We start from the raw sequence: 26627 nt of genomic DNA, 5'->3' as shown, positions 1-26627 counted from the left end.
ATATGTCAGTGTGTGGATTACCACAACTACTGCGTGCCCATCTAGACAAATGGAGGACTCACCCCTACAGCAGTAACCTTGTACTTTTCACTTGACTCTTAGCCCCCTCTGAATCTTACCCATCCCTCAAAGTCTAGCACAAATTCCCCCTTGTCCATTAACTAACCCTATCCTCACCACTCTAGCCCGCAGTGATGCCCTCTGTCAGAAAACCTCTTTGTCAACCATTCAGTCATCCATTTATTTATGAAATGATGCATTATTAATTTTACGCATATAGTTCCTAAAGTTGAATCAGCCATGAGTCTCATCCTTAAATTGGACTGGAGGAAATACACTAAGTCACTAAGTGATTGCACTAGAAGGCACAGCGGTTAAGTGCCATGTAGCATACAATCAGAGTGCAATGGGAATGTTGAAAATGTAAATATCACCTTAAAATGGGCACAGATCAGGGAGGAATTCCTGGAGGAGACAACATTTGAGCCGAGTCTTACAGACTTTGACCCTGTGGCATTGGAAGAAGGACATTCAATATAGAGAAAACAGCGTAAGCAAAGGTGGGAATATAGGAAGTTACAGAGTTTGCAATCTGATGACATGGGTTAAAATAAAAAAGAGAAATCAGGGGGCAACTGAAGACTGTGGCTGTGATCCACCCAAGGCACTCATCTGGACTGGAGCTACTGCAATCTGCAAGGCAAGACTGAGTTCTACAAGGGCATGGCTGTCGTGAGGAAGAAAGTGGGTGTTTGAGTCAGAAGAATGGGTCAGAAATAGATTGAGAGAGAACTGCAGGAGAAGGACATGGTTTGATGAACCTTGAAGTGCCTTGATGGTGTGTGTAAAGGTTAAGAACAGGGGTTCTGGAGTCAGAATACTCGGGTTAAAACCTTGCCTTCAACTGCTCACTATACGGTACACACACTCTACCAGCTGTAACTGACATTTAATAATATGGTTTTGATATCTTTCAAATCAGCACAGAGCTCTTTCCTACAGCTGCATTAAATTCCTTTGGAAGGATATTCCATAATTAATTTAGTCAGCCCTCTAATAATGAACAGATAGGTTATTTTTGATTACTTGCTGTTACAAACAAATGCTGCAACAAACAAGCTCACACATACATCATTTCTTATGTGTGACTATACATCTGGTAGATAAATTCCCAGAAGTAGAACTACCAGGTAAAAGGAAAAACACATTTATAATTTTGAAAGATTGCCCATTTCCCTTTTCAATCCTACCTTACAACTACCATGCCAATTCCCCTCGTGGTCAACCCTATGCTGGAAGCATACAGGGAATGGGGTTTTGGGGATGTAGTTCCACTTAGATAATTTGGCAGAACTGGTAAATTTTAACATGATATACGTTCACATTGTGAAAGGATTCCCCTGTACCTGAGAATGAAGTAATGCTGTTGAGGAAAATGAAGTCAAAGAGTGAACCAGTGTGTGTGCCTGGGCCGTGGGAGAGTCCTCACTTGGGGAGGAAGAACTTAGCAGAGAGCTCAGCATGGAGAAGGAAGTCTGTTTCTTCTTTTTGAATAAATATACTGAGAAGGCTGATTCTTCATCTTTTTGGATATATCCTTGCAGAAACGAATGCAGCCAGAACCTGGGGCCAATGGAACAGCTGTTACTGAGTTCGTCCTGCTGGGCTTGGTGGAGACACCAGAGCTGAGGCCAGTTGTCTCTGTTCTCTTCCTCTTTGCCTACATGGTCACGGTTGGGGGCAACCTCAGCATCCTGGAAGCCATCTTAGTGGAACCCAAACTCCACACCCCCACGTACTTCTTCCTGGGGAACCTATCAGTGCTGGACATTGGGTGCATCACCGTCACTGTTCCCTCCATGTTGACTTGTCTTCTGTCCCACAAGCACACAGTTCCCTATGCAGCCTGCCTCACACACAGCTTTTCTTATTCCGTCAGCTGGTTGGGGTGGACTGCTTCTGGTTGACAGCCATGGCCTATGACCAATTCCTGGCCATCTGCCAGCCCCTCACCTACAGCATCCACATGAGCCAGACAGTCCAGAGGATACTGGTGGCTATGTCCTGGGCTTGTGCCTCACCAATGCACTGACCCACACTGTAGCCATATCCACACTCAACTTCTGTGGCCCCAGTGTGATCAACCACTTCTACTGTGACCTCCCACAGCTCTTCCAGCTCTCCTGCTCCAGCACCCAACTCCAACTCAATGAGCTGCTGCTCTTCGGTGTGGGTTTCATATTGGCAGGTACTCCCATGGTTCTCATTGTCACCTCCTATGCCCATGTGGCAGCTGCAGTTCTCTGAATTCGCTCATTGGAGGGCAGGAAGAAAGCCTTCTCCACATGTGGCTCCCATCTCACTGTGGTCTGCCTCTTCTATGGGTCTGGTATCTTCAACTACATGCGACTGAGTTCAGCCAAGCTTTCAGATAAGGATAAAGCTGTTGAGATTTTTAACACTGTCATCAACCCCATGCTGAATCCAGTCATCTACGGCCTCCGGAACCCTGATGTTCGGGGTGCCCTCTGGCGAGTAATCATGGGGAGGTGGTCACTGGCTCGTTGACAATTTGTGTCACCTTTTCCCTTTCTCTTTTTGGACTAAAGGAGAAATTCTATGGGGCCAAGAACTAGGACAAATGGTCCAGAACTACTCTACTTCCCTGAGCACTGGATTGTTTTGTAGAAGACAATCGTTACTGTTTCCCAAAGATGTCCTGCCCAGTTATAGGCAATGGGCCTGTAGGCTCTGCTAGGTCAGCCCCCTTGACAAATTACAACGGCAGTCACTGCAAGCTTCCCGTCTGGGTAAAAGTGAAACCTGGAGGCTTTGAATGCTCACAGGTGCATGTCCTACAGGGAATGACTCTTGGTTGTTTATAGGTGGGGTTCTCCCAATACACAAGCAACCCCCTCAGGTGGGCCTGTGATTCCTTCACGTTCAGGCGTGGTTGGTCCGTTTATAAAACAAGCCCAGCGATCAGGGTAATTTTATTTCTCCCATGAGGCTTCTCCAAGCCAAAAAGAGCAGCTCATTCCTCTCTCATCACACAAGATGCCACAGAATATAGAGGGGACAGATGGGAAGCTGAACAGTCACGTGTTCTTTAGTAACTCTGGAGACTGTGACCCCTCTGGGCAAAATTTTAAAACTCCATTAACATATATGATAAATCTTACAATACAAAACTGAAATTTCCTCGTCTATCCTTACATGTTTCAAATCTTTTAAAAGATAAGCATTTATAACCTAAATATTATTTAAATATTAAAAAAATTCAGAATACTCAATATGAAATTCCCCTCTGAATTCTCATTCTCAGTCCCCAAACCTGATAGCTGAGACAAACCATATCTGTAAATACAAGTCATATGGTGATATGAACTTACCAGCCTTTAGACCAGTCATTATTTAGCTGTATTTTCCTTCTCATTCTTTAAAAGGAACACTGGGTAATAGCTGGTGTTTACCTTTCCAGACAAACACACACACACACACACACACACACACACAAACATATAAGCAAAATACCATATTGTTTTGTAATCTGCTTTTCTCCTTTCCACATACATAGTATAATTCTTAACATGTCATCCTACAAATCTATCTTATCCATTTTAAAGGCTGCAGAATATTCCATTTTATGTATAAACTATCATCTATTTAACCAAACCCCTATTGATAAAATTTCTTTCTTTTTTTTGCAATTGCTAATAATAATGGAATTAATGTTTACTTAGTATAAATCTTTCCATATATCTGAAATTATTTCAGCTGGTTAAATTCACAAAAGTGATTTGAATGTGTGTGAGTGTGCACCCATGCTAAGGAAATACAGATGTAAAAATTGGTAAATATTCTGCCTTTCTATTTGCCAAAAACACGTGCACCATTTAACATCTTGACTGGCAGTTTATGAGAATATTTGTTACCTCACTTGCTGACTTCACTGGCTATTATAAATAGAACGTTTTATCTTTGATAATTAGATCAAATATTGCATTATTTTTTAATTTGTGTTTTTTGTTTATGAGTGTGATTAGACAGATTTTTAAATATATTTCTTTATTATTTGTATTTATTCTTTCAAAATTGTCTGTGTTTTTGTCCCTTTGAGGGTAATTTATCTTTATCTTACTGACTGATGGAAACACTTCACATTTTAATACAGTATCGCTTTGCCATAATGTTGCAAATATATTCCCCAATTTCTCATTTGTCTGTAACTTCGTTTAGGGTGTCTCTTGCCCAAGTTAAGTTGGACATTTTTATGAAGTTTGCCTTCTTTGTTCTGTGTCATGCTTAGGAAAAATGACTTTTCCACTTAAATGCTGTATAAATATTTCCCAGTGATGTTTTTCTAGTACTTAACATTTCTTTATAAGTCAAGTATTTGATATATAAAGGATTTATATTTGCATATGTTGTAACTTTTCTTACTGAGAAAAACTGCCCTAATACCATAAAGTGTAAGCTTGATCATATACCATGTATGTGACATTTTATATATACATACTATACATACTATACATATATATGTATATATATATATATATATACACATGTACAGTCAGCAAGAAGGCAGAATAGGAGGTTCCCCTACTCATATTCCCTGCTCAGTGTAACAATAATTTAGACAAAAAGTGACTTTGTGGGAGCTTTGGGATCTAGGTAGGAGACAGTGAGACCTTGCTGGAGCCCAAGTCCAAGGAGGGCCTTTAAGAAAACAGGCTTGTGCCCAGGTGGCAGACTTGCAGACAGTAGTCCTGGATACAGACTTGGAAACAGCCCTGTGGACTAAGCTACAGCCCCATTTGGCCTTGATTCTGTCACCAACAACATTTGCCAAGGGACCCAGAAGGAGCAGACAGACCCCACGATACTTGTAACCATGGAGCTATCAGGTCACCTGGGGCAGACAGACCCCATGACGCCCACCTCTAGGTATTCAAGCCCTCCATGGTCCCTTCCTCTTGACTTTGGGGGAGTCTTGTGACTCGCTTTCTGATGAAAAAAATGTCAAAGGTGTTGGGACGTTGCTCTCTTGATTAGGTGACATTATACAGCAAAGGAGCTGCTACTCCCATGAGTACATCATGTTGTGTAAACCCCCCTGTTGCATTTTGCTCTCTCTTGTGCTGTCTTGAAGCAGCAAGTGGTCGCGCTGCAAACCTACAAGTTTTCGGTGTCATTCTTGCCCTAATCATATGTTGTCTCATTTCATTATCTTTTAAAAATGGCTAATTCCTCTGACAGATTTCATTGGAATCAGTGAGAATTTTCACTGAGTAGCTGTTGGCCTTGTATCTCCCTCCCTTGTTCTATCACTCAGATCTCAGTAAGGAGCTGGGCTCCGAGCTAGTTTGCCCATCAGTAAGATGGGGACAGAGGCAGCCCTAGGTGGCCATGGTTTTTGTACCAGCGGACTCCCTAGAGCCAGGGTGTGTCCCTGACCCAAGGAGAGACAGGCTGGCCAGGTGAAGTCTCTGCATTCTGGCAAAAGCACTGCCCAATCTGGGACAAGCTGGGCAAAGCAGAGCCTTACTCTTGGGCATTTTTATTTAGAAATACGGTAGGGTAGCATTTGAGACTAATAAAGGATTGTGCAAATTTGAGGTAATGTGACATAAAAAATATTACCTAAGCCTCACTTTATGTACCAACATTGAAATAATGGAAACATCCCCAAATAGGAACCTGGAGCTACTTGGAATCCTGGTCCACAATCTGGGAAGCCCAGCAACATGAAGATCTTTATCCTTGGTTTCTTGTCAGCTCCCTGTCGTGCCCACCTCTCTTACTGACATCAACCCCCCACTCATTAGTCTGAGCGGGCATGGGGACTTTCTGTTCTCATGACCTAATGGTGTGACCCAAGTGCCTAGTACTGCACCTGGCCCGGAGCAGGTGCTCAGAAACAGCTGCCGTCGTTCTCCTTGTTGTTGTCATTGTTACTGACTCATTCAGAATTTCTTTTACTCACTAATGTATTTTAACCATCACTGGCTTACTAAATGTGACCGACTAATGACTTTCTTTGCAGGAGTGGAAGAACCTTGCAGCTGATGGAGGTGGCACTGTCATTTGAAATCATGCGGCCACGGGCCTCTGCTGGGTAAGGCAGGAAGTGGGTAGGTTTGGTGCTGGGCTGAGCTGGATGGAGCTGAGCAGCACATGGCTGACCCTCAGTGGGGTCAGGAGAGGCCAGGGCAGCCCAGGTGAGGCCTGAGGATGGCCATCTTGGGCAATGGCTGCTCTCACACATTCTTTATCCTGTCCCTCCAGCTAGCTCTCCAAGGGTTGGGATTTTTTTAGAGAAGAACAAGAAAAAAAAAACTCAATGTGAATTTTCCACCAACTTGAAAGGTTGGAGAACCCCCTACCATGACAGGGCACACATCTGTACACAAGTTTGAGAGCTTCGGAGAAAAGCCAGGCCTTGCCCTCAGGGTGGAGGCAGGCCCAGTGATGCAAATCTTCTGGCCTCCCCAGACCCTGAGACGGGGGCCCCCACTGGCAGAGGCAGCTGTGCTGTGAGTAACCACCGCTGGCTGGAGCGGGGGAGGATGCCAGCACCAGCTGTGCTGTGACTGCATGATCCTGCCCCCTGTGCATGACACGCTTCCCAGTTCCCAGGGACTGATTATACTGGGGAAATGAGGGAGAGAAGCCCTTCTTCATCCTTCTAGTCATCCTCCTGTGCCCACATCACCCCTCGCGGAAGCACTGGCTACCATGAGAGATTCTAGCTTCAACCTTGCTTTCTCCTGCCTGTGACCCTTGTTCTTTGCTTATAAATATTCAACTATTTATATCTTAAGTCCTTACCACATGGCTAGAATTGGTTGCGAATTTGTACATCTTAGTTAGAGAAAAACAAGTATTTAATAACGAATTCTGAGAAGCCAACAGGCCTGAGGCGGGATGGGGCTCACATCGCATCGCTCCCCTGTGCTGCCTCACTCTCCTCATCTGGCTCTTCCGACTCGATGGTCAGAACCACGTCAGCTGCGCCATCTCTGGGTGACCTGGGGTAAGAAGAAAAATGCTAAGTAAGGCCTTTACTCTTGAAAGGAACAATTAAATTTTTCATTATTTCCTCATTTTGGATGAGAAGTTTAAGTTGTCCCCGATCACTTACCTTGCATCCCTACTGAAAATCTCTTCCTCATCAGAAGATTCCCCATCATGTAGCTTCTGCGCCATATTTTTCTTGCTTGTGGCACTGAGAGGTCTGTACACGTCCCTGAGCCAGAACGGCCGCATTCTCAAGAAGAAGCCCTCCTAGAACAGAAAAAGGGGAAAATTCATTCTGCATCTCCCCTGCTTTCTCTGGCAACAGTACTTTATCCTCCTCAGATTTACCTGACTCTCAGTTTCCTCTGGGCATTTTCTACGCAGCACAAATCGAAAGAAGCCCCATGGAAGAAAACACACACAATTAGTGATGCATGCCACTTTCCACATCTCACAGTGTGTCTGTCTGGTCTTATTCGGACTAAAAGGGCACCTCAGTCAACACTCACAGCAAGCAAAGGCACCACAGACCTGGAGGCTGATGATAATTCCATGCACACTGGGCTCCCAGAAGCTCTCCACGTCTGTCCGAGATGGCCCCCCAGTGTCCCTGGACAGGCCTCTGAATGTGGCCGGGCACGGAGTTCGGCCAGACTTTCTGGTCCCACTCACCGCCTCGGCCCTGCCAAGTGCCCTCGTGCAGGGAAGACCCTGCACAGCCATGCTGGGCAGAAGCACGTGACTGTCTGGAAGTGTTCACCCCAGCCCTCCGCAGATGCAGTCTCACACGCAGCACGTGCTGGGGGCTGGGGGGGAGGAGCCCCTATTTTCCTAGCTGCTTTGTCCTGTAAGCTGAATCACACCAAGTAAACCCGAGTCTAACTAGCACAGTTATCTGACTCACTGACTTTCATACCGCAGGCTGTCCCTGATGCGTAAACGAATTGTGAAATCAGTTGAAAGGCCATGACCAGCACTAAAACACAAAATATTCTTTTTTGAATATACATAGTATAGGAAAATATCAGAGTGCAAAATCAGTTTGTTTTAGAAACTCCTTGTGTCCATAGAGTATGTGGTACTGATTTGTGACATAAAAGGTAGCTCACAGCCCAAGCAGTGTGATCAGTGAAGGCCTCAGTGGAAAGGAAGCATCTTCTTTTTGATACTCACGAGTTAGCATGGCCGTGGGGCAGGGCCTTTTCCCTTCCTCTTTCTCCACTTCCTTAATGGAAGAAACACACTACTCTCTAAAGTTTCTCCCAGTTAAAATTGTATGAGGTTTGTATAAAGGGAATGGAGTGTGGGGGCCTGAAAACCAGCAGGATGACAGGGGATGTTTTCCTGCCACTTTCTAGAAAGGACTCATATATTCTCCCTTCCAACAACTTTGAGTGAGGCTGGCCCTCAAACCCTAGAACCATGTGGCCTTCCCTACCCCAGGACCTCCAAGGCCACTGGCCCAGCCCGGCCTGATGGCCACCACCAGCAGGAACAGGTAACAACCCAAACCTCTCCCCCTCCCTGTTCTTTCCTTAAAGGACTAGGAAAAGGACAGGCGTCTGGGCCTGTCCCTTTCCAACTCAGCTTTGGCTGGGGAGCTAGTTTGGCTGGTAAATAAATTCGGGCAAAGCATTACGATAAATATTCTTCCTGCCTTTTTGGTTTCTTCACTGTAAACTGAAGAGATTGAAATAGATGAGGTCTAAGTTCTCCTCTAGTTCTAAAATCCTAGTTTAAAAATTACCAGAAAGGGGGAGGGTACAGCTCAGTGGTAGAGTGAGCTGCTTAGCATTCACGAGGCCCTGGTTTCAATCCTCAGTACCTCTATTAAAAATAAATAAACCTAATTACCTCCCCCACAAAAGTGAAACAAACAAAAGAATAAAAACTCAAAAAAAAAAATGGCCAGAGTAGTACTTACCTTACGCTTTTGCTATTGCCCTTTGCTGCTGTCCTGTAAGAACAAATCTGTTTTGGAAGAAACATGATCAGAATTATTCATCATAATGATCATCACCAAATTTTTATTCATTCCTTTTTATTTTAAGTCTTACCTATCCAGTGAGATGACGACTTTTTTTGTGGAAGGAATGCTCTCTTGTTTACTAATCCTTTGCCTCTTTCACAGTACCTAACTTAGGCTCTTGGGCACAGCTGGCAATACATTTTATTGATTGTTTTAGGCAACATTCAACAGATAATTCCCCCCCAAAATTCTTATAAGTAGGAAAACAAAAGTATCTACCAGGAACCTAAGCACAGTTTTAAAGCCAAGAGTAAGACTAGGATGCTTATCATTACGGCCACTATTGATCACTGTTGAGGAGGTCCTCATCACTGCAGTAAGAAAAATACTGGAAAGGAAGAGAGAAGCACATTTGCACATGAAATGATGGACATCCTTTAGGTAGGAAGCAATATGAGAATTCAGGAAGATGTTACACACAAAATCAAGAGATCAACATATAAACCTCAAAAACTTTCCTATATAACACAAATAACTAAGAAATAGAAGAAATATCCCATTTACAATGTCAGTAAAACTGCATAAAGTACCTAGGGATAAACTTAACCAAGAATGTGTAAGACCTATGCGATGAAAACATTGAAACTCTTCTGAAGGACATTAAAATGAAAAAGGTGTATATAGCATGAGATACCATCTTCCCAGAATGTTGTAAAGATATCAGTTCTCCTCAAATTAACCCACAAATTCAATGCAATCCTATTTAAGTCCAAGATAAATTTACAACAAAACCTGGCTAGTTGACCTTTGGTAGAGAAACTGTGCAAGAATAGTTATGAAATGTATGAAAAAGATGATCAAAGAGCAGGAGCTTACTCTGCCATTTATACAGTATGTTCCAGAGCAACTGGAATAGGCAGTGTGGCACCGGTTCTGGTGCAGGAAAAGACAATGGGATCAATAGAACAGAGTCCAGATAAAGATAGTATTTTTAGATTAGTGAAGAAAGAATGAACCGTTCAGCAGAAAATTTTGAAACAATTCGATTTTCATGCAGTGGAAAAAAGTTAGCTCCCCTACCTCAACTACACTAAAAAAACCAAATTCTAGACAGATTACAACAGCACCAAGAAAGTATCAGACTATTTTTATGCCACGAGGTGACAAAGGCCTGGCTGACAAAACCCGCTCGCCACGAGGACAGGGGGATACGGGGACAGACTGTCAACAGATGGCTACTCTTCCGAGCCCCTGCCCTCTCCTCCCCTGGATTGTCTGTCTTCTTCCTGTTCATTTATAACACTCTTTATGATAAATAAATAATGGCTCTCATTGATTTTCAGTGTTTCAATCACTTCCCAATGTATTTGTCTCTAAGGGGATGAGACAGAAGAGTGGAGTAAGGAGCTCAGGCTTCACAGTCAGGTGAAACTGCTTTCTCCTTTTGGTTTTGTCACTGGGGCCTTAAGCTGATGTCCTACATCTATGAAACAAGGATGCTACTGCCGTCCTCACAGGATTGTGGGGATTAAACCAGACAATACACGGAAGACTCATTGTCCTGTGCTTGGCATAGGTCGGTGCTAAGTTGGTGTCACAGACAGGGTGGTCAAATCCGCCAAAGGTTTCTGCCTGTGGCAACAGGCTCTGAAAGCTCTTTTCTACCACATGATTATAAACATACTGCTTCTACTTTCTTCTAATACTTTTATGAGTTCTTTTCTTTCATGTTTACGGAGATATGTTTAAGGTGAGAAATGGGGACCTGCTATTATCTTTCCCCCAAATAGTTAGGCAGCTGTTCTACTACCATTTATTGATTTTCCCCCACTGATTAGAATATTAAACATGAAGTTTCAAAAGCCTAACGAACACATGGGTCTCTCTACTGCTGAGCTCTCTATGCTACTTCAAATAAATATTATGTTGCATTACTCCTCATTGTGGAATTGACATAATGCCTCATCCCTCTTCCACTTAACATCATTACTGTCAACTTTAGGAAAAAGATTGCATGGTCCCAGTCCTACAAAAACTTATCATCTAAGTGGGGAGAGGAAATAATGAAATGATATAAAAACAAATTCAAGGTTAAACTACATAGCAATTAAAGCAATAAAAGAGGAGTTTATAGAAATTCTACAAAAGCACAAGGCCATATGCCACTGGCAGATGCAGAGGGCACAGTCTGGGCAATGGCCAATGACTAGCAAGCTGACACCACACTAGTCCCCAGGTTCCTAGGCTCAGAAATGAGACTCTGTCTTCACCAAGGGGGATCTCACATCTTCCTATTGAGGCAGTCTCACTTTATCAGTATCATAGGATTGATCAGAAATCAGAATGCCAAATTATTACTCGTCAGTGAGAAATACATCTGTTCTACAGACAGGACCTCTGTGTCCACACAAGCAGAGAATTTCCTTCTGTAGAGACAGGCCTCCATGGCACACCGAGGCATAGCTGGAAGGCTATGCGGTGAGAACAGGACTAGAACAAAAGGACATACTTTAGCCTGAGGCAGGAATTTATTTGCAGTGTTTTGATGGAAACTACCTATACAATGTCTCACACACCAGAGAAGAAAGCTGGAAGTAAACCTAATGAATCGACAGGATCACACTTCTCTCTCTTAGCCATGTCCTTTCAGCCCTCCCAGGGTGACTGACGGCTCCAACAGGGTGGAGATGATGTATCTCATCACATCACCCAACAAAGAAAGAAAGCAGTGAAGGGATGAGAGTGACTGGTGAGGTGAAGGGTTTTGAGCTGAAGAAATTGTACTACTGTGTCAACTCTGACCTTCTTAAAAACTTGACTTTTCAAAATAGTCTAATGGCTTCTTATCTTGGGTTCAGTTCCACAGACACCCCCTGGGACTGGAGCTACTTTAAGAATCCCGGGCGTATAACTTTTCAATAAAAGCCCAAAGCCCATCTCAGCCCTTGTTGACTGAAGAGGACTGTGGAGTAGTAGCAGGTGGAAAGGTAGCTCTGATTTTCAGTTTGCAGGTTCTGAATCTCATTGTCCTTACCACAAGAAGGCAGAAACTTATAACCAAGGTAGCCACTACTGCAATCATAGATACTGGCACTGCCAAGATGAGTTTGTTGGAATAGCTGTATCCTGGAACTTCTTCTGTGAGCTAAAAAAAATAAAGAATAATTTCTTTTAGAAACAAAGAGAAAAGATGAAATCTAACTATTCTTAAACCTATTCAGACACTAGCTCACTCTTCTTTTTCGGGGGGGGGGTGCGTGGGAGGTAATTAGGTTTATTTATTTTTAGAGGAAGTGCTGGGGATTGGACCCAGGACCTCGTATATGCTAAGCCTGTGCTCTACCACTTGAGCTATACCCTTCCCCTTAGCAAACTATTCTTAAACTACTCTAAACCCCATCTTTTCAAGTGAGTAGCTTATAGGTTCTTAAAGAACATACCAGATCTCATGTGTTACTAATCTTATCATCAGCATTTTCTCCTACAATTCACCTTGTGTGTGAAGGCTCCCCTAGGAATAGTGGCATCATTCTCTAAATGAGCACAGTGGGAGATCGCTGTCTTAGCCAGTCTCATGGATGAGATAAGATACAGACCAGGAGCCCCTGGTCTTCCTGCTTTGGCACTTTAATGGCATGCCCTACACTGAGTGAAAGTCCAGGTCCCCATGTGTCAGGCATTGCCCTCACCTCATGTGGCTCCTGCCCTGTCTCTTCACTCCGGCCTTCTGTGCTCTCATTGATGTAGTTCTCAGTTTTCCACAGGTCAGTATCCCCCTCTGCCTGGGGCAATTTTACTTCTTGCTGCTCACTGAGCAGCTTTATCAGAAGGCCTGTTCTGATGAAAAACTTGGCACAGGACAGCTTCACGTGCGTCTCAGAGCAGTCCATTTTGAGAGTTCGGATCAAATGAGAAATGAGGCTTCTCATATAATCATTCGGGATGGTGGACCGTAGCTGCTGGTTTACCTGTATTTCAAACTGATCACCCAAGGATGAAAGCCCTGGGGAAGTGAAGCTGGTGGGTTCAGAGGGTAATTCAGTGCCCACGTTGTGGTATTCCCGTTGTGTTTTGTCCGTGTGTTCAACAGTTGGCATAAAGTTGCCTGTAGTAACAGAATATGTACTGAGAACATCCGTACGGGCAGCGACGTCAGAGATAGCTCCTTCTGGCACAGTCGCCTTTCCTGCAAGAGGGTCTGAAGAAGAAAATATTTCTGGTGGATTTCCGTGAGAATTTAGTTCTCCTGAAGAAGAAATATCTTCTCGTGAAGGAGAATTTATGAGGCTCCTCACTGGAGAGGAGGGAGGCCTGCTTGCAGACATTCTCCTGAGGAGCTCTTTCCTTTTCAAATTTCGATTTCTTTCGGCCTGGAATGCTCTGTGCATCGCACGAGAGCGAGAACCAAGGAACATGTGTTTTTTTCTGGGACGCGAGGTTGGTTTAGAAGCTTCCATATTTCTAACTAAACTTTCTGCATCTTCTAAAATAGTGTAGGATAAGTCTTCTGATTCCAGTTTAACCTCAGATTTAGGAGGGGTGGGGGCAGGAGGCAGGGAAGAAGAGACTGCTGCTTTGTCTTTATTTACAAGTGAGGGTTTTGTGTTGAAGGAGCTTCCCACTAACTTCCGGGGCCTCCCCATCATGTGAAGCTGCCCCCCCGCTCCTGGGGACTGCCTCCTGAGCGCCTCTTCCTTGGCAGTGTTCTCCACAGCTGGCTGGGCATTCTGTTTCACCCAGTGCTTCAGTTCGTTGACACTTTCTTTGATGATGACATCTGGATCCTTGAGGACCCAGTCCACTCCCCGTAGCCTTTCTCCTACACCCTCAGTCTTTGCTGGGCTGTTTTCCTGTGGTTGGGCAGTGTCCAGCTGCTTTTCATCCTTGGCAGTGTTCTCCACAGGTGTCTGGGAATTCTGTTTCCTCCGACGCATCAATTCTTTGACACGTTTTTTGATGATGCCATTTGGGCCCCTGAGGACCCAGACCACTCCCCGCAGCCTTTTCCCTACACTCTCAGTCTTGGCTGGGCTGTTTTCCTGTAGTTGGGCAGTGTCCAATTGCTTCTGAAAGGCCTGCCATAATTTGTGACCCAAAGGGTCAGCACGTACAAGCCTGGCAGCTTTTTCCTTCTTTTCAACTTCATCAATTTTTTTTTGCATTTCTGAATCTGACCATCTTTTCAGATGATAGAATCTCTGCAGTATATTTTTATAAGGTAAATTGTTGGATTCAGGTTTAAGAAAACGGTTCCTTGTGTTTTTTTCCAAATAACCCAGGGACTTATCTCCATCTTGTAGATGTGAAAAGAGAAGTTTAATGAACGGTAAAAATGCTGTTTCTAAATCTTCTAGATTTCCCTCCGAGAAATAAGGCAGTACATAACTTAGTGCACTGATAACGTCACTTTTGTCATTAAAGTCTAGCTCTTCATCGACGAAGGCTGAGAAGCTGACACCATGTTCGTCCGAGGACGCCTTCTCTGGCTCAATAATCAGCTCGGTGCTGGTATTATTTTTCCGGGCTTGTAACACCTTCATGAACGATCCTTCCATGTTCCCCACAGCTGCTTCTTCACCTGTCAAAAAAGAAGTTTTTTTGATAACTGAAGGCTGATGGACAGCTTTTTGCCAGTCCACAGCCACATATTCCAGTCAAATAAATTAGAAATCAGCAAACGTCTGGGTGCCACTTAGAGGGGGGAAAAGAAACCTCACAACAGAAGGTGAAAAAGATGTATTTTGAAAAAGTGGCTATCTACTCAGAAAATTCCATGGTGTGAAATAGAGTAACAGTGTTTAGGATTATTCCACTGGTTTCCAGGGGCCAACTGCCCAGTACTCAAGAGAAGTCAAGGCTGGGAGGACAGCTGTTTCCCACTCAGCAGGATGCTCTGCAGACCCACTGCGACTCCTCACTTCCATACACCCTGCCCCGTCCTGCCTCAGACGCAGAAGAGTACGAGGCTTCCGCTCTCCGCCTCCTCAGTGTGCTCGTGTCCCGCTCCCATCACAGGTGATCACGGCACCCGCTGCTAACAGCTCCTCATCTGGATGTGACCTTTTCCACCTACCCCCAATTTCTCGCCTTGGTCCCTGCTCCCATATATTTCAGCCCCCATAACAGAAGGCTCTATACAGAGAGAAACACCATGCGGGCAGGGATCTGGGGTGTAGGTTAAGGCATTTGCCAGGCTGTATGCTAATGTGGAATGTTCAACAAATCAATGGAATAATACTTGAAGTCCTAAAATGCAGATGGGAAAAAGGAACTGTTGTCAGATGCCTACTTTGCTTTCATTTCATTTCACTCCTAGTATTCCCAGCTTTACCTGGGGACCCATCAAAAGCTTCTGACTGTGTGAAGGTCATGTGTACTGCTGTGCAGTTGGGTCTCTCTTCCAGAAGGATTAAAAGTATTTTTGGTGGTGGTGGTTAGGGTCAGAGTAGGAGGTGAGGGTCAGAGGAAGAGGTGAAGGGTCATGAGAAAGGAGGAACAAGGGCTCGCAGAGAGCCCAAAACCAGGGACAGAAGATCTAGGCACTAGGCCACAGCACTTAACACCTCTGATCTTGCTTTTGCTCACCTGTAAAAGGAGGGAGATTAAAAATGCCTGTTCTGCCCATTTCTGGGGGAGAAGGGAGTAATATAATCAGTAAAAAAAAAAGTTTGGAAAATAAGCAACATTTTTATGCCAGTAGCAAAATGTTATTATTTATAATGTGCTCCAGATCATTGATAGAGACCATATTCAAGCTGTCTGGGCATGAAAGCACATCTTGGAAGTCATCAAGTTAAGTGCCAGTAAATCTAATGTATAGAAAAATTCTTGAAAGCATCTGAGTGTTTTGTGGATAGAAATGCTTGAGATTCAGAGCTGGACAGTCTAAGAATAAAAGAGCCATCCCATCCACTGGAAAGGCTAGGGAGCAGCTTCTAGTTATGGAACCAGAAACTCTCAGGCTCCAAATAAAACATAAAACACCACCACTTGTATTCTTTTATAAAACTGCAAAAACAAACAAAATAAACAAAAATGTATTGACACCTGCCCTATAAGACAAAGGGTACTTGAGACCTAATGGATATTAAGTCAGTTTACAAACTGTGATGCACTGTATGAATAAGTTCTCATTTGGGGGTAACGCAGAGAGCACAGTATACAGTATGTGGCCATGAATGTTAATTCTCTTTCCACTTCCATGACTTTCTCTTGTTCCTCTGTGTATGTGGACCAGTTACATTATTAAGCTAACAATGTAACTGAGGCATTATCAGTTTAACAATGTAACTGAGAATCCGACTTTTAGCAAGGGAGTAGTTCTCAGAAATTTAGGAAATTGAAACTCTGAATGAATGAATAAAAATTCAATTACATCATTAGTTTAAAATTTTTATCATCAGTGATTAAGAATAAAAATTTAAAAAATAAATAAAAACTTAAAAATTTATCATCAGGCAATTCAGACTCACCACAATGTGTCGTGTTTGTCAGGCAGTCACTGTCACAGTGCAGCTTGACTGTCTTGCAGACAACTTCAATAGTATTTTTAAATTGGCAGAGGCAGCAGGTCCTACGGCTAGGTAAGATCCTATAAATGGAAACACAATTAAATTAGTGGTAAAGGAGTGACTTGAGTAGGGAGGCAGGCCAAGGCCACCACAGGGAAGTGCAAAAAGGAGTTCTTGGGGGCACATGGCCTGGAGAACTGGACAGGCACCAGTTGGCCAACCGCTGCTCTTAACTGTTGTAAATAAATACAGAGGACAGAAGTGCCCAACAGAAGGGTAAGGACGGCAGTGGGTGTTGGTGAGCCTAGGAAGAAGGTGACAGGGATTAGAATTGGGTGACACTGATCTGTAGTTTAATTCACAAGTATCTCCTCCCAACACCAAAACATCGTCCATTAAAAAAAAGGACAAATAAGACATGATCAAATTTAAGGATTTCTGCCCTGTGAAAGACACTCTTGAGAGAATGAAAGATAAATCACAGAATACTTAGCTAATTACATATTGAATAAAGGACTTGTTTCCAGAATATATAAAGAACTCTCAAAACTCAGTAAAAATATAGACAAAAAATTCAAAGATATAAAGATGGAAAAGCAGCATGTGAAAAGATGTTTGACATGATTAATCATTAGCGATGCTACACTGAAATGCCACTATATAATTATTAAAGTATCTAAAGTTAAAAATGATGATCATAGCAAGTGTCGGCAAAAACGTGAAGAAAATGGAGCTCTCGTACACTGCTGGTAGAGATGTAAAATGGCCGGACAATCATGGAAAATACTCTTCTAATTTAAACATACACCTACCAATGATCCAGCCGTCCTACTGGCAGGTATTTACCCAAGACAAATACCTACTAGAGAGGTTAAAATTCTTCTTAAAACCTGAAATATCAGGATCAGGTGAAGCTGCGGAGCAAGTGCAACTCTCATGCACTGCTAGTGGGAATGCAAAATGGTCCCGTCACTGTAGAGGACAGTTTAGCAGCTTCTTAAAAAGGTAAACATGCACTTGGCATAGGATGCAGCAATCCCAACCTTAGATATTTTGTCCCAAAGAAATGAAAACATATATTCACACAGAATGTATGTTTACACATACATGAGAGTTTTTAGCGGCTTTATTCATAATAGCCAAAATACTAGAAACTATTCAAATGTTCATCCCCTGAGGAATGCATAAACAAACTGTATATCCACACAACTGGACCACTACTCAGCAATAAAGAGGAATGAACTACGGACAGGTGTAACAGCATGGATCGATCTCCAGAGACTGCCTAAGTGAAAGAAGCCAAAAACAAAAGGCCACATACCCTATGACTTAACTTACAAGGCATTCTGGAAAAGGGACAGTTATAGGGACAAAAATCAGACTGCTGGTTGCCAGGGCTGGTGGTGGGAGGAGGGGACTGACCTCAGAGGGACATGATGTGACTTTTGGGGCTGCAGAAGTTTTCTATTTCTCAGATGTGGGGGTGGCTATATAACTACATGTTTGTCAAAACACAGAAACTGTGTATTTTAAGAGAGTGAATTACATGAAAATTATGGAACTTGTATATCAATAAACCTGATTTAAGAAAATAATAAAACAAGCCTATAAAAAACAATCAAGCAAAAAGAAAAATCCACTTACAGTTTTTCCAATTCAAGGGACATCATGAGGATTCTTTCAATTGTTGTAAGTGAGACATGTGTTTTTCCCAGGTCTCTGAAGGAAAAGCCCAAACAGGCATGATATAAACCCAAAGACAAAAATTCCACACTTAAAAAGATAATCAATATGTTATTATTTCAATTCTGGCTTCTTACTTGCCATAGACAGTAATTCCAAGGAGCTCTTACTGAAGAAATTAAAATTCATTTGTATCATTAAATTAATGACCTTGGTGCTGACCAGGACAATTTTTTGTTTTAATCATTAGCCTACCTCTCACTCTCAACTGCATCCACCTTCCTTGATTATTATTATTATTATTATTTTTAATAATGTACACCTTATTCCTTTTTGCTTTCTGGGATAAATCATATTTTTACATGTTTCATCTCTATACATGTTCTTCAACACAGTTTTCTTCCTCTGCTGGCTGTCTTACCCATATACATTCTTTCCTAATCTTTTTCTTTGCCAATAACTCCTACCTCAAAAACCCAGTTAAAATTTAAATTATGACTTTTTAGCTAAAATCCTCAATCTCTGATGAAAGTAAAAAAGAGCAGATATCAACTCAAGAGCCACAAGACTGTTCCAATACTTACAAATATCTTAATGCTGGCAATTTAAAAAGGTAAGTGTCTTCAACTGTCGTCAAAGGATTATGACTGAGAATTCTGAAAAATGGAATCACATTAAAATTAACTGCATTTTCACTAACGCCCATGAAAGTTTATATTCATTATTTTGGTATGGAACTTGAAGGTAAAAAATTTTTTTTTTCTGAATTTACCTATAAATCACCCTTAGAATTCATAAAGCACTCTTCATTTGGGAACTACCCAGGTATCTAGATGATAAAGTGGAGAACAGAAAAAGAAGAAAAAAAAGTAGATAGCAAAGAAAAAAATATGCCCAAGAACTTTTTAGGTCAAAAACCCTAGAAGGGACTATGCTGGTAGGAAGCCCTTCATCTGTAAGAAATACTATTTCTAGTGTCCTCCATAGTTCAAGGCATTTTCATCTCTAGAAATTTTTTAAATTTCATGGTTTAAACTACCCAGTGAAAGACAAAAGTAGGACCAATCCCTTGGTTCTGGAGCTGAAGAGAAGAATACAAGAGGAACTGGGGAGACCCAGACTCCCACCGCACACTCCTGTGTGTGCTTCTATCACAGTCTTTGCTGCCGTGTGTGGGATCACTGTTTACTTGTCAGTCTCTTGGACTGTCAGCTCCGTGAGAGCAGGGACTATACTGTATTGTCATTGTCTGCCTGACACAGAGCCCAATATTTACTAGGTACTTAATAAATGTTTGTTGAATAAATAATATTGTTTATATATCAACAAAGTGATAAATTCATTTTTTGGAACAAATTTTTATTCCAAAATGCTGGAATAGATTTTCTTCTCAATTCTTTAAAACAAACAAGAAAAAAAAAAAAAACCCAAAAGAAACAGGAAGAAAGAAAAGAAAATCTGCCTTTAGGTTAATTAACTCTACTCAAGAATCATTAGTGTACTTTTACAGAATATTATAAAGATAATCACAACATCCTTTGGATTGCCAAATATCTATGATCAACATTTAATATTTAATCCTCACTGTAACCTTATGTGATAGATATTATTATCCCATTTTACAAATGAGGAAACCAAGGCACAGAGAAGTTATGTAACTTGTCCTAAGTCATCAAGCTAGTAAGAGGCAGAGCTGGAATTTGAACTCAGTTCTGACTCCAAAGCCTGTGTTTAACCTGCATTAAAAAAAAAAAAAAAGAGTGTGTTTAAAATAACTGTTACTTTAACCTTAATTTTGAGGGCACTAAATATAGAAAAACCTTTTCAAATTTCATCTCCCCACCTGGGAGAGCCTCTATGAGAATTACATTTTCTCTTATTTCTTTTCTTCAATTTAATGCAGGGGAAAATATTACTTCAACTTATAAACATCCCAGTAATACGTCTTTACAGGCAACAAAATGACAACTCAAGGGGTCGCACCGTCTAGACTTTCTAGATTTGGCACAAAACAAAGGAGGAGCCCAGCCCCCAACACACACCTACTGTATTCTGAGAATCTTTTGAAAGTAACTGTGAATGAATTTTAGGAATACAGTATTAATTTGCTTCTAACACTAACTGATTCTTTCATTAACTTTTTCTCCCATTTAAGATGAACACAGACATTCAAGAGGAACAGGCTTGTGCCTCTTCCACGCCCATCTTTTCTAATCCACCACCCATTTTCTACTTCCTTGCCCCTCTAGCTTGTCACCCTCCTGCAGAGATGCTAGCATGGCTCTCGTAAGTTTTCCCATCAATTTTCTTCCAGTATGAAAGGTTCTTGGGGACAAAGTCTTTGGCCTATTCTTCTTTGTAACCCCAGCACTTAGTGTAGGGCAGACACACAGCGCACATGGCACTCAGTGAATGTTTCTGAATAAACTCATTAATTTTTATCAACTGTGAGTCCACAATCTCCCCGTCCCCGGGTCGCCTACATAACCATAAGGAAACTTAGATTCTTCTAAGGGACTCTCATTGTTATAAAATGTTTACAAAACATCATGAGTTTAAGACATGGTACTGATGCTACTAAAACCTCCTGGTGGAGGGACCTAATGAGCCCCCTCTCTGGTGCGCTGCCAAGAGAAAAACTGACCCTGTGTTCTCTTTCCGCAAGTTAGGCACCAGTAAACTAATGAAGAGGGGAGGGAGATGCCACTGGTGGGCACGTGCAGAACTGCTAATCCAGCTCAACACACCCTCAACACCTTCATTAACCCAAAGTGAACTGTGTGAAACTGTATTTCTGAACCACAAAATAGGAAAGTCTTTCCCAAACCCTGATTTAGATGAGGCTCTTCACCTTGAGTCTAAAATCCCCTTCAGGCCACTGAACCTACCCGCTGTGATCTGCATGTGACATGGAGAAGTCACAGAATTTTCAAGATTCTGAAAAGCCCACATTTATTAGTAGTAGTCAGGAAAGAAAGTACATAGAATTAGGCTATAGTGTTGTATCTTCTTTGAATTTTTCACATTACAGCTTAACACAAACATCCACACCTCAAAGGTTACTATTGGCCATAGATAATTCACTTCAATTTCATATTTTTGAAAAATAACGTTTTGGGTGGTTGGGGAGAGAGGTGCCCAGTGGTCGGTGTTCAGGAATTCTTTCTGCTTCACCATTTAAAAGAAGCTAATAGCTGAGGAAGCACCCATACCTTTTGCTCCCTGAAGAATTTTGCGCTAAACTTGGTTCTTTGCAGCTCTGTGCTGCATACATTTTAAGCAGTTAGGAATTTTGCACATGAGCAAGAATTAAATTCAAAAGTGGAATTTCAAGTACCATTCATGTGTTGGAGCAGCAACAATGGGATTCCATGACAATGCTGATTTGAATGTTTCTGTTGGACGCCTTTTATTGCTCATGCCAAAGATCAGTACTAGGGAAAGTCAAGTGTTCCATATATGAGTTAGACAAGTCTCTTGCCCTCTTTGTACCTTAGTTTTCTCATTAAAAAAAAAAAAAAAAGGATCTCAAGACATAATTTCTGGAATTCATGAGCTTATTACACCCAGCTAAACAATTACCGATAACAAAAAACATAGTTTTTACATGTATTCATCTTCTATTTTACTTACACATTCTGTAAAAACTGCATTCCATGCCAGGCCCGGAATGTTCCAAAGCTGAGGTCTGTGATTACATTACATCCAAGATTTCTACAAAAAAGAAAGAAACAAAGAAAAAGAAAAAAAAAAAAAAACGACACAAGCAGAAGAAAAAGGTAGTTTTTCAGAACACTACCCTTTGGCAGTAATTCTAATTTATATACAATGAAACATAACCTCATTATCCCTTCCATACACTAAAGAAATCTCCCTGTGGAAAATAGTTGCTTATGATTTATATTTTCATGATTTTATATACATGGTGCATTAGATACAAAATGGTAAATTCTCAATAAGTATTTGTGTTAAGTGATCCTTATTCCTCTAGCGAAGGGCAGTACCACTGACATTTTGGGCCGAATAGTTCTTTGTTGTGAGAGGCTCTCTAGTATCCTGTAGGGGGTTTAGCAGCATCTCTGGCCTCTGTCCACCAGATGGCAGCAGCATATCTATAGTTCTGATAACCAGAAATGTCTCTAGACGTTGCCAAATGTCATCTGAGCGCAAATCTTTGCTAGAGACAAAGAGGATTAGCTACATAATTCTAGTAGCTTTCTACAATAAGATCTTAATAATATTTCAAAATGGGTAGCAAATTCATTTTATAAAAAATTAGGTTTTATAAAAATTCCAAACACAATGAAGTTATATTTGTAACTTACACAAACTCCAAAAAAGGTAGTGATTCAAATGTACCACTTTCAATAAACTGTATCTTATTGCAGGATAAATCTCTAGGAAAAGGAAAAGGAAAATATTGCCTCAATTAGTACTAGATAGCTAATTAGTAGGAACAGCTAGTAGAGGTTAGAATAATAATAATGAATAAGTCACTTCTATATAACCTCTAAACCCTATGAGCCCCTAACCCTGCCCTCAGCTATCCTAAGAGTCTCATTTTCATGATGTTCATAAACAAAACATACACCTATATAGATCTGGGTAGATTTTGGAGGTAATCTTTCCTCAGAGCAGAAGAATTGATTAGATAACCTATTGTGGTCTCAACAAATTCTAGATTATAAGCTCAAAGTTTTTACCTCCACATATAATTATAATGTTTAATGTGAAAAGGAATACTCTCCTATTTACACACCTCCCAGTTTAATCCTGATTTTCTATGCCAATTCAATACCAGAAGAAATAAAAGATAGCCTTTCATACAACTTGAAAGGAATTACTCCTCTTTATTAATGCGTAATTTGAACTAATTGAGTATGATACTAAAATACTGACTTTTACTTGAAACAACCACACTTGATTATAGCTGGCTATCTTACTTCCACTGATTCTTAGTGTCTCCTTTCTCCTGGGTGGGTGTAACTGTCTTCTGACTGGTGTTTGCACCTGTAGTCTCTTCCTTTCTCAGCCATCCTGTACAGTCACCGGATTAACTCTCCCGAAGTGGTTCTCACTTGGGAAATTACTTAAGAAATGCTCAGCTCTGCTCTGGACCAACTGAACCAGCAACTGTGGGGCACAACTTGTGCTTTAACAAGCCCTCCAAGTGACTGATTCTGCTGCAGGCTCGAGTCTGTCCGAGAGCACTGCTGTGGGAACGGGGCAGCCTGGCCTGTTACCCTCGGCATGGCCTTCGAAGCCCTCGATGACCTGGCCCTAATCTCCTACTCTTCCTACTTGTACTCTCCAGGTACTCAAAGCATGTTTCCTGTGTTTTGCCTCTCTCCTACCTTCTTTTTGCAAATTTATTCTTCCCAAGTCTGTCTGATGTTACACAATGGTCATTTAAGGTTCTGTTCAAACAGCACTGCTCTAGTAACATTTTCCCTGATCCAATTTGGAGACTTTCTTCCCTATTCTGAGCTCCAAAACCAACTTACAGCTCTCATTGCCCCTCTTTACTTCTTTCTTTCTTATATAGCTATTCTTGCAGCCCATTTCCTCTTGAATGTATGGACTAGACCTGCTCATGCGCATTGTCTATCATGTTTAAAGCCAATGCATGGACATAGACATAAAGCAAAGTCAGACAGTTTTAAAAATAAACAATTAGTGTAAAATGATTATAAATCAATAAAAAATGTTAAAAAAAAAAGTTTAAAAAACCAAAAAAACCCCAAAAAACAATTAGCTGGGGAGTGAACAGAAGGAGGAAAACAACTGTTTTAAAAGAAACGTAGGTCTATTACCTCATCGCTCCCTTTTCCACGCCTCTGAAGCACCCTGTCATCCACTCAGTGCTTGTGTATGATGGTTTGAGCTTATGTTTATTTTCCCGGTGAGATGAGGAGTTGCTAGAAGGAACTCTCTCTTACCCATCTTTGTATTTACAACACTAGGCACAGTGCTCAGCATATTCTTTTCTACTGATAGGTATTTTTTAAAATGAGTGAGAATAACTTGTGCTAACATGAAATAATACACTAAGAAAGTATTTCATAGTAGAAGTAATTAAAGGCCTAATCCACTGAGCAGTCATCTCACTTATTTTTCTCCAAACTGTGTTTCTAAGGTTTGGAGCCCAGATGACAGAGGGACCCAAGAAGACTAATACACAAGTGGCTGCCCCTTAAGACTTGGATGGTTTGATAGTTAAAAAGACTGTTTTTAGGGTCCTGTGAGACTCTTTATACCCACTTCCCTTAAGCCTTCTATATTTGCAAGAAGAATATCTTTGCTAAAGAGAATCATTAGTTAATTAATGACATACACAGCTCTGGATGCCACGGACAAAGGATAAAAATTGATCTTTTATAGCAAAGAACACACAATCTCCCTATCTCTAAATAAACAAAAATACTATGCAAGCATTTCTTTCCTTGTATAACGAGGCTGGAGAGTTTTTTATTTTGTAATTAGTGAAGTTAGGGACATTTCTAATATGCTTATTTGGTGTAAACATTTATAACTATACCACTTGAACCATCATCTTAAACATTTTTAATATTGGTATAACAATTCCTGCATTGAATCCTTAATACCAGCCTGTTCTCTTTGTAACTTGGTATGTCCTGGACAATACTGTTTACATAATTCATCTGCTTAAATATTTAATATTTAAACATTAAATTAATTTAGATTAAAATTATGAGTCAATGGCATTCAAAATAATGTAAGTGTTCTATATGTCTTGGTCCTGTAGGTGATAATTGGAGCTTAACCTCAATTCCTCTCATTCCACTAAACCACCTTTTCCACAACTTTTCTGTGAAGGCCACACACAGTCTCTGTTGTGTGTTTTCCTTTGGTTTTCCCTCTGTTTTCCCACTTACAGCCCTTTAAACATCATCCTGAACTTGTGTGCTGTGTAAACACGGATCATGGGCTGGATCTGATCCACAGGCCATAAAGGTTCATGTGGGTGTCTGTAATTGGCTCAGACCTCATTACCACTTTTCCTCTACAACTAAAAGGTGTTTTTCCATCTACATCTTGTCTATATAAATTTAAAAATTAAAAATGAATAGGAGGTATTTGATGCTAGAGATGGGCTGGGGCCCTACACAGACTGAGAGAATTACAGATTTTATTGCTGGAAAAAACTGTAGAGATTATCTAATTTGAACCCCTTAATTATTTAATAGACAATGTAACTAAGAACTCATAAGTAAATGATTAACTAAGTAACTTACAAATACCGGAGGACTAGCAAGCCTTTAAATGAATCCTTACGTAACTCAGTCAAAGAATTATCTCTGAGAATTCTGAAAAATGAAAAGGTTATTTTTGGATCAAAATGCAAAACAATTACAATTATTTACTACATAGGACTAACTCCTACATGCAGGGGAAACCTGGGTAATGGTACCACCCAAATACCCTAATTCTTATTCAATTTAGAGATGGTGGTCTCTGCTCTGTTTCCATTTAATCATTTCTTCTCATGTCTTCCTTTGTGTCCATCTCTCTCCATCACACACACACACGTGCACGCACATGCACACCCCATCCGCTCTTCCTCACATCATATATTTAATGCCTACTCTTCAGATCACAAGTCCTTGGTTAGAACCCAATGCTGGGTAGCACTAATGTTGCAGAGCTGCCATTCTTTTCTCTTTTCCCAAACCGTATCTGGAAGTCCCAGACAGAACTATATTAGGGCTGCAAATGAAGCCATTTGATTTTTTCTCCCATTGAAAAATTTTTTTGAAAACTAAAATGTGCATAAAATATACATAACTGTTCACTTTAACAATTAGAAAAGAAATTCCCATGTAACACCATTCACGTCAAGAGAGAAAACCACCAGCATCCCTGCAGCCCCCGCTGTACTCCTTTCCAGTTACAACCCTCTCCCTAGAGGGAACCACTATCCTGACTTTAATACTGATTTCCTTGCTCTTTAAATGTAGTTTTGCCTTTTATACATCAGCCGCAACCAACATAATTTAATTTTGCTTCTTGAACTTTATGTAAGTGGAATCATATACGTATTCTCTACATTCTTTCATTCAACAATACTTTGTAAATTTATTTTTGCATGTAGCATGTAGGTTGCATGTCTAGCTACATGTGGCTACTGAGTACCTGAGAGTGGCTAATGTGACTAAGGAGTTGAATTCTAATTAATTTAAATTACTTTTAAAATTGAAATTTAAAAACTGATAGTGTAATTATTAGAAAATGTTAAGTATGTTTGCAACAATTTCAGTATGTAATACAACTTTTCAATTGTAAATCTTATGAAATCTAAATACACATAAAATTTAGCAACCAAATTGAGATTTCCAAGAGTTTTAGCATGGACAAAAACTATGTAGGCTCTCTCATTAATTTTTATACTGATTACATGTAGATATGACAATAATTTGGATATT

The 26627-nt window shown here is 41.1% G+C and overlaps 1 protein-coding gene and 1 pseudogene across 11 annotated transcripts in view; one reads left to right on the top strand and one right to left on the bottom strand.

The window, feature by feature from the left end:
* LOC102534891 (leucine-rich repeat-containing protein 37A2) overlaps positions 1-26627 on the bottom strand; it is a 95329-nt gene that overhangs the window by 18578 nt on the left and 50124 nt on the right. For 9 of the 11 annotated variants that reach the window (XM_072938906.1, XM_072938907.1, XM_072938915.1 and 6 more), the window contains 12 exons: positions 25440-25511; positions 22509-22580; positions 21817-21897; positions 18768-18839; positions 18145-18219; positions 16462-16580; positions 12679-14567; positions 12024-12134; positions 8945-8991; positions 7369-7396; positions 7145-7287; positions 6939-7031 (listed from right to left, as the gene is read on the bottom strand). In XM_072938906.1, coding sequence (XP_072795007.1) covers positions 6939-7031; positions 7145-7287; positions 7369-7396; positions 8945-8991; positions 12024-12134; positions 12679-14567; positions 16462-16580; positions 18145-18219; positions 18768-18839; positions 21817-21897; positions 22509-22580; positions 25440-25511 — 2802 coding nt within the window. The remainder of the gene's footprint in view (positions 1-6938; positions 7032-7144; positions 7288-7368; positions 7397-8944; positions 8992-12023; positions 12135-12678; positions 14568-16461; positions 16581-18144; positions 18220-18767; positions 18840-21816; positions 21898-22508; positions 22581-25439; positions 25512-26627) is intronic. The other 2 variants (XM_072938908.1, XM_072938913.1) reach the window with 2 other exon arrangements.
* LOC102535145 (olfactory receptor 3A1-like) lies at positions 1611-3180 on the top strand (annotated as a pseudogene).

Source organism: Vicugna pacos, chromosome 16, assembly GCF_048564905.1.
Source record: "Vicugna pacos chromosome 16, VicPac4, whole genome shotgun sequence".
NCBI classification, from domain to species: domain Eukaryota; kingdom Metazoa; phylum Chordata; class Mammalia; order Artiodactyla; family Camelidae; genus Vicugna; species Vicugna pacos.
The sequence above is the reverse complement of the archived record's forward strand: the minus strand, read 5'-3'. Positions and strand labels throughout refer to the sequence as shown.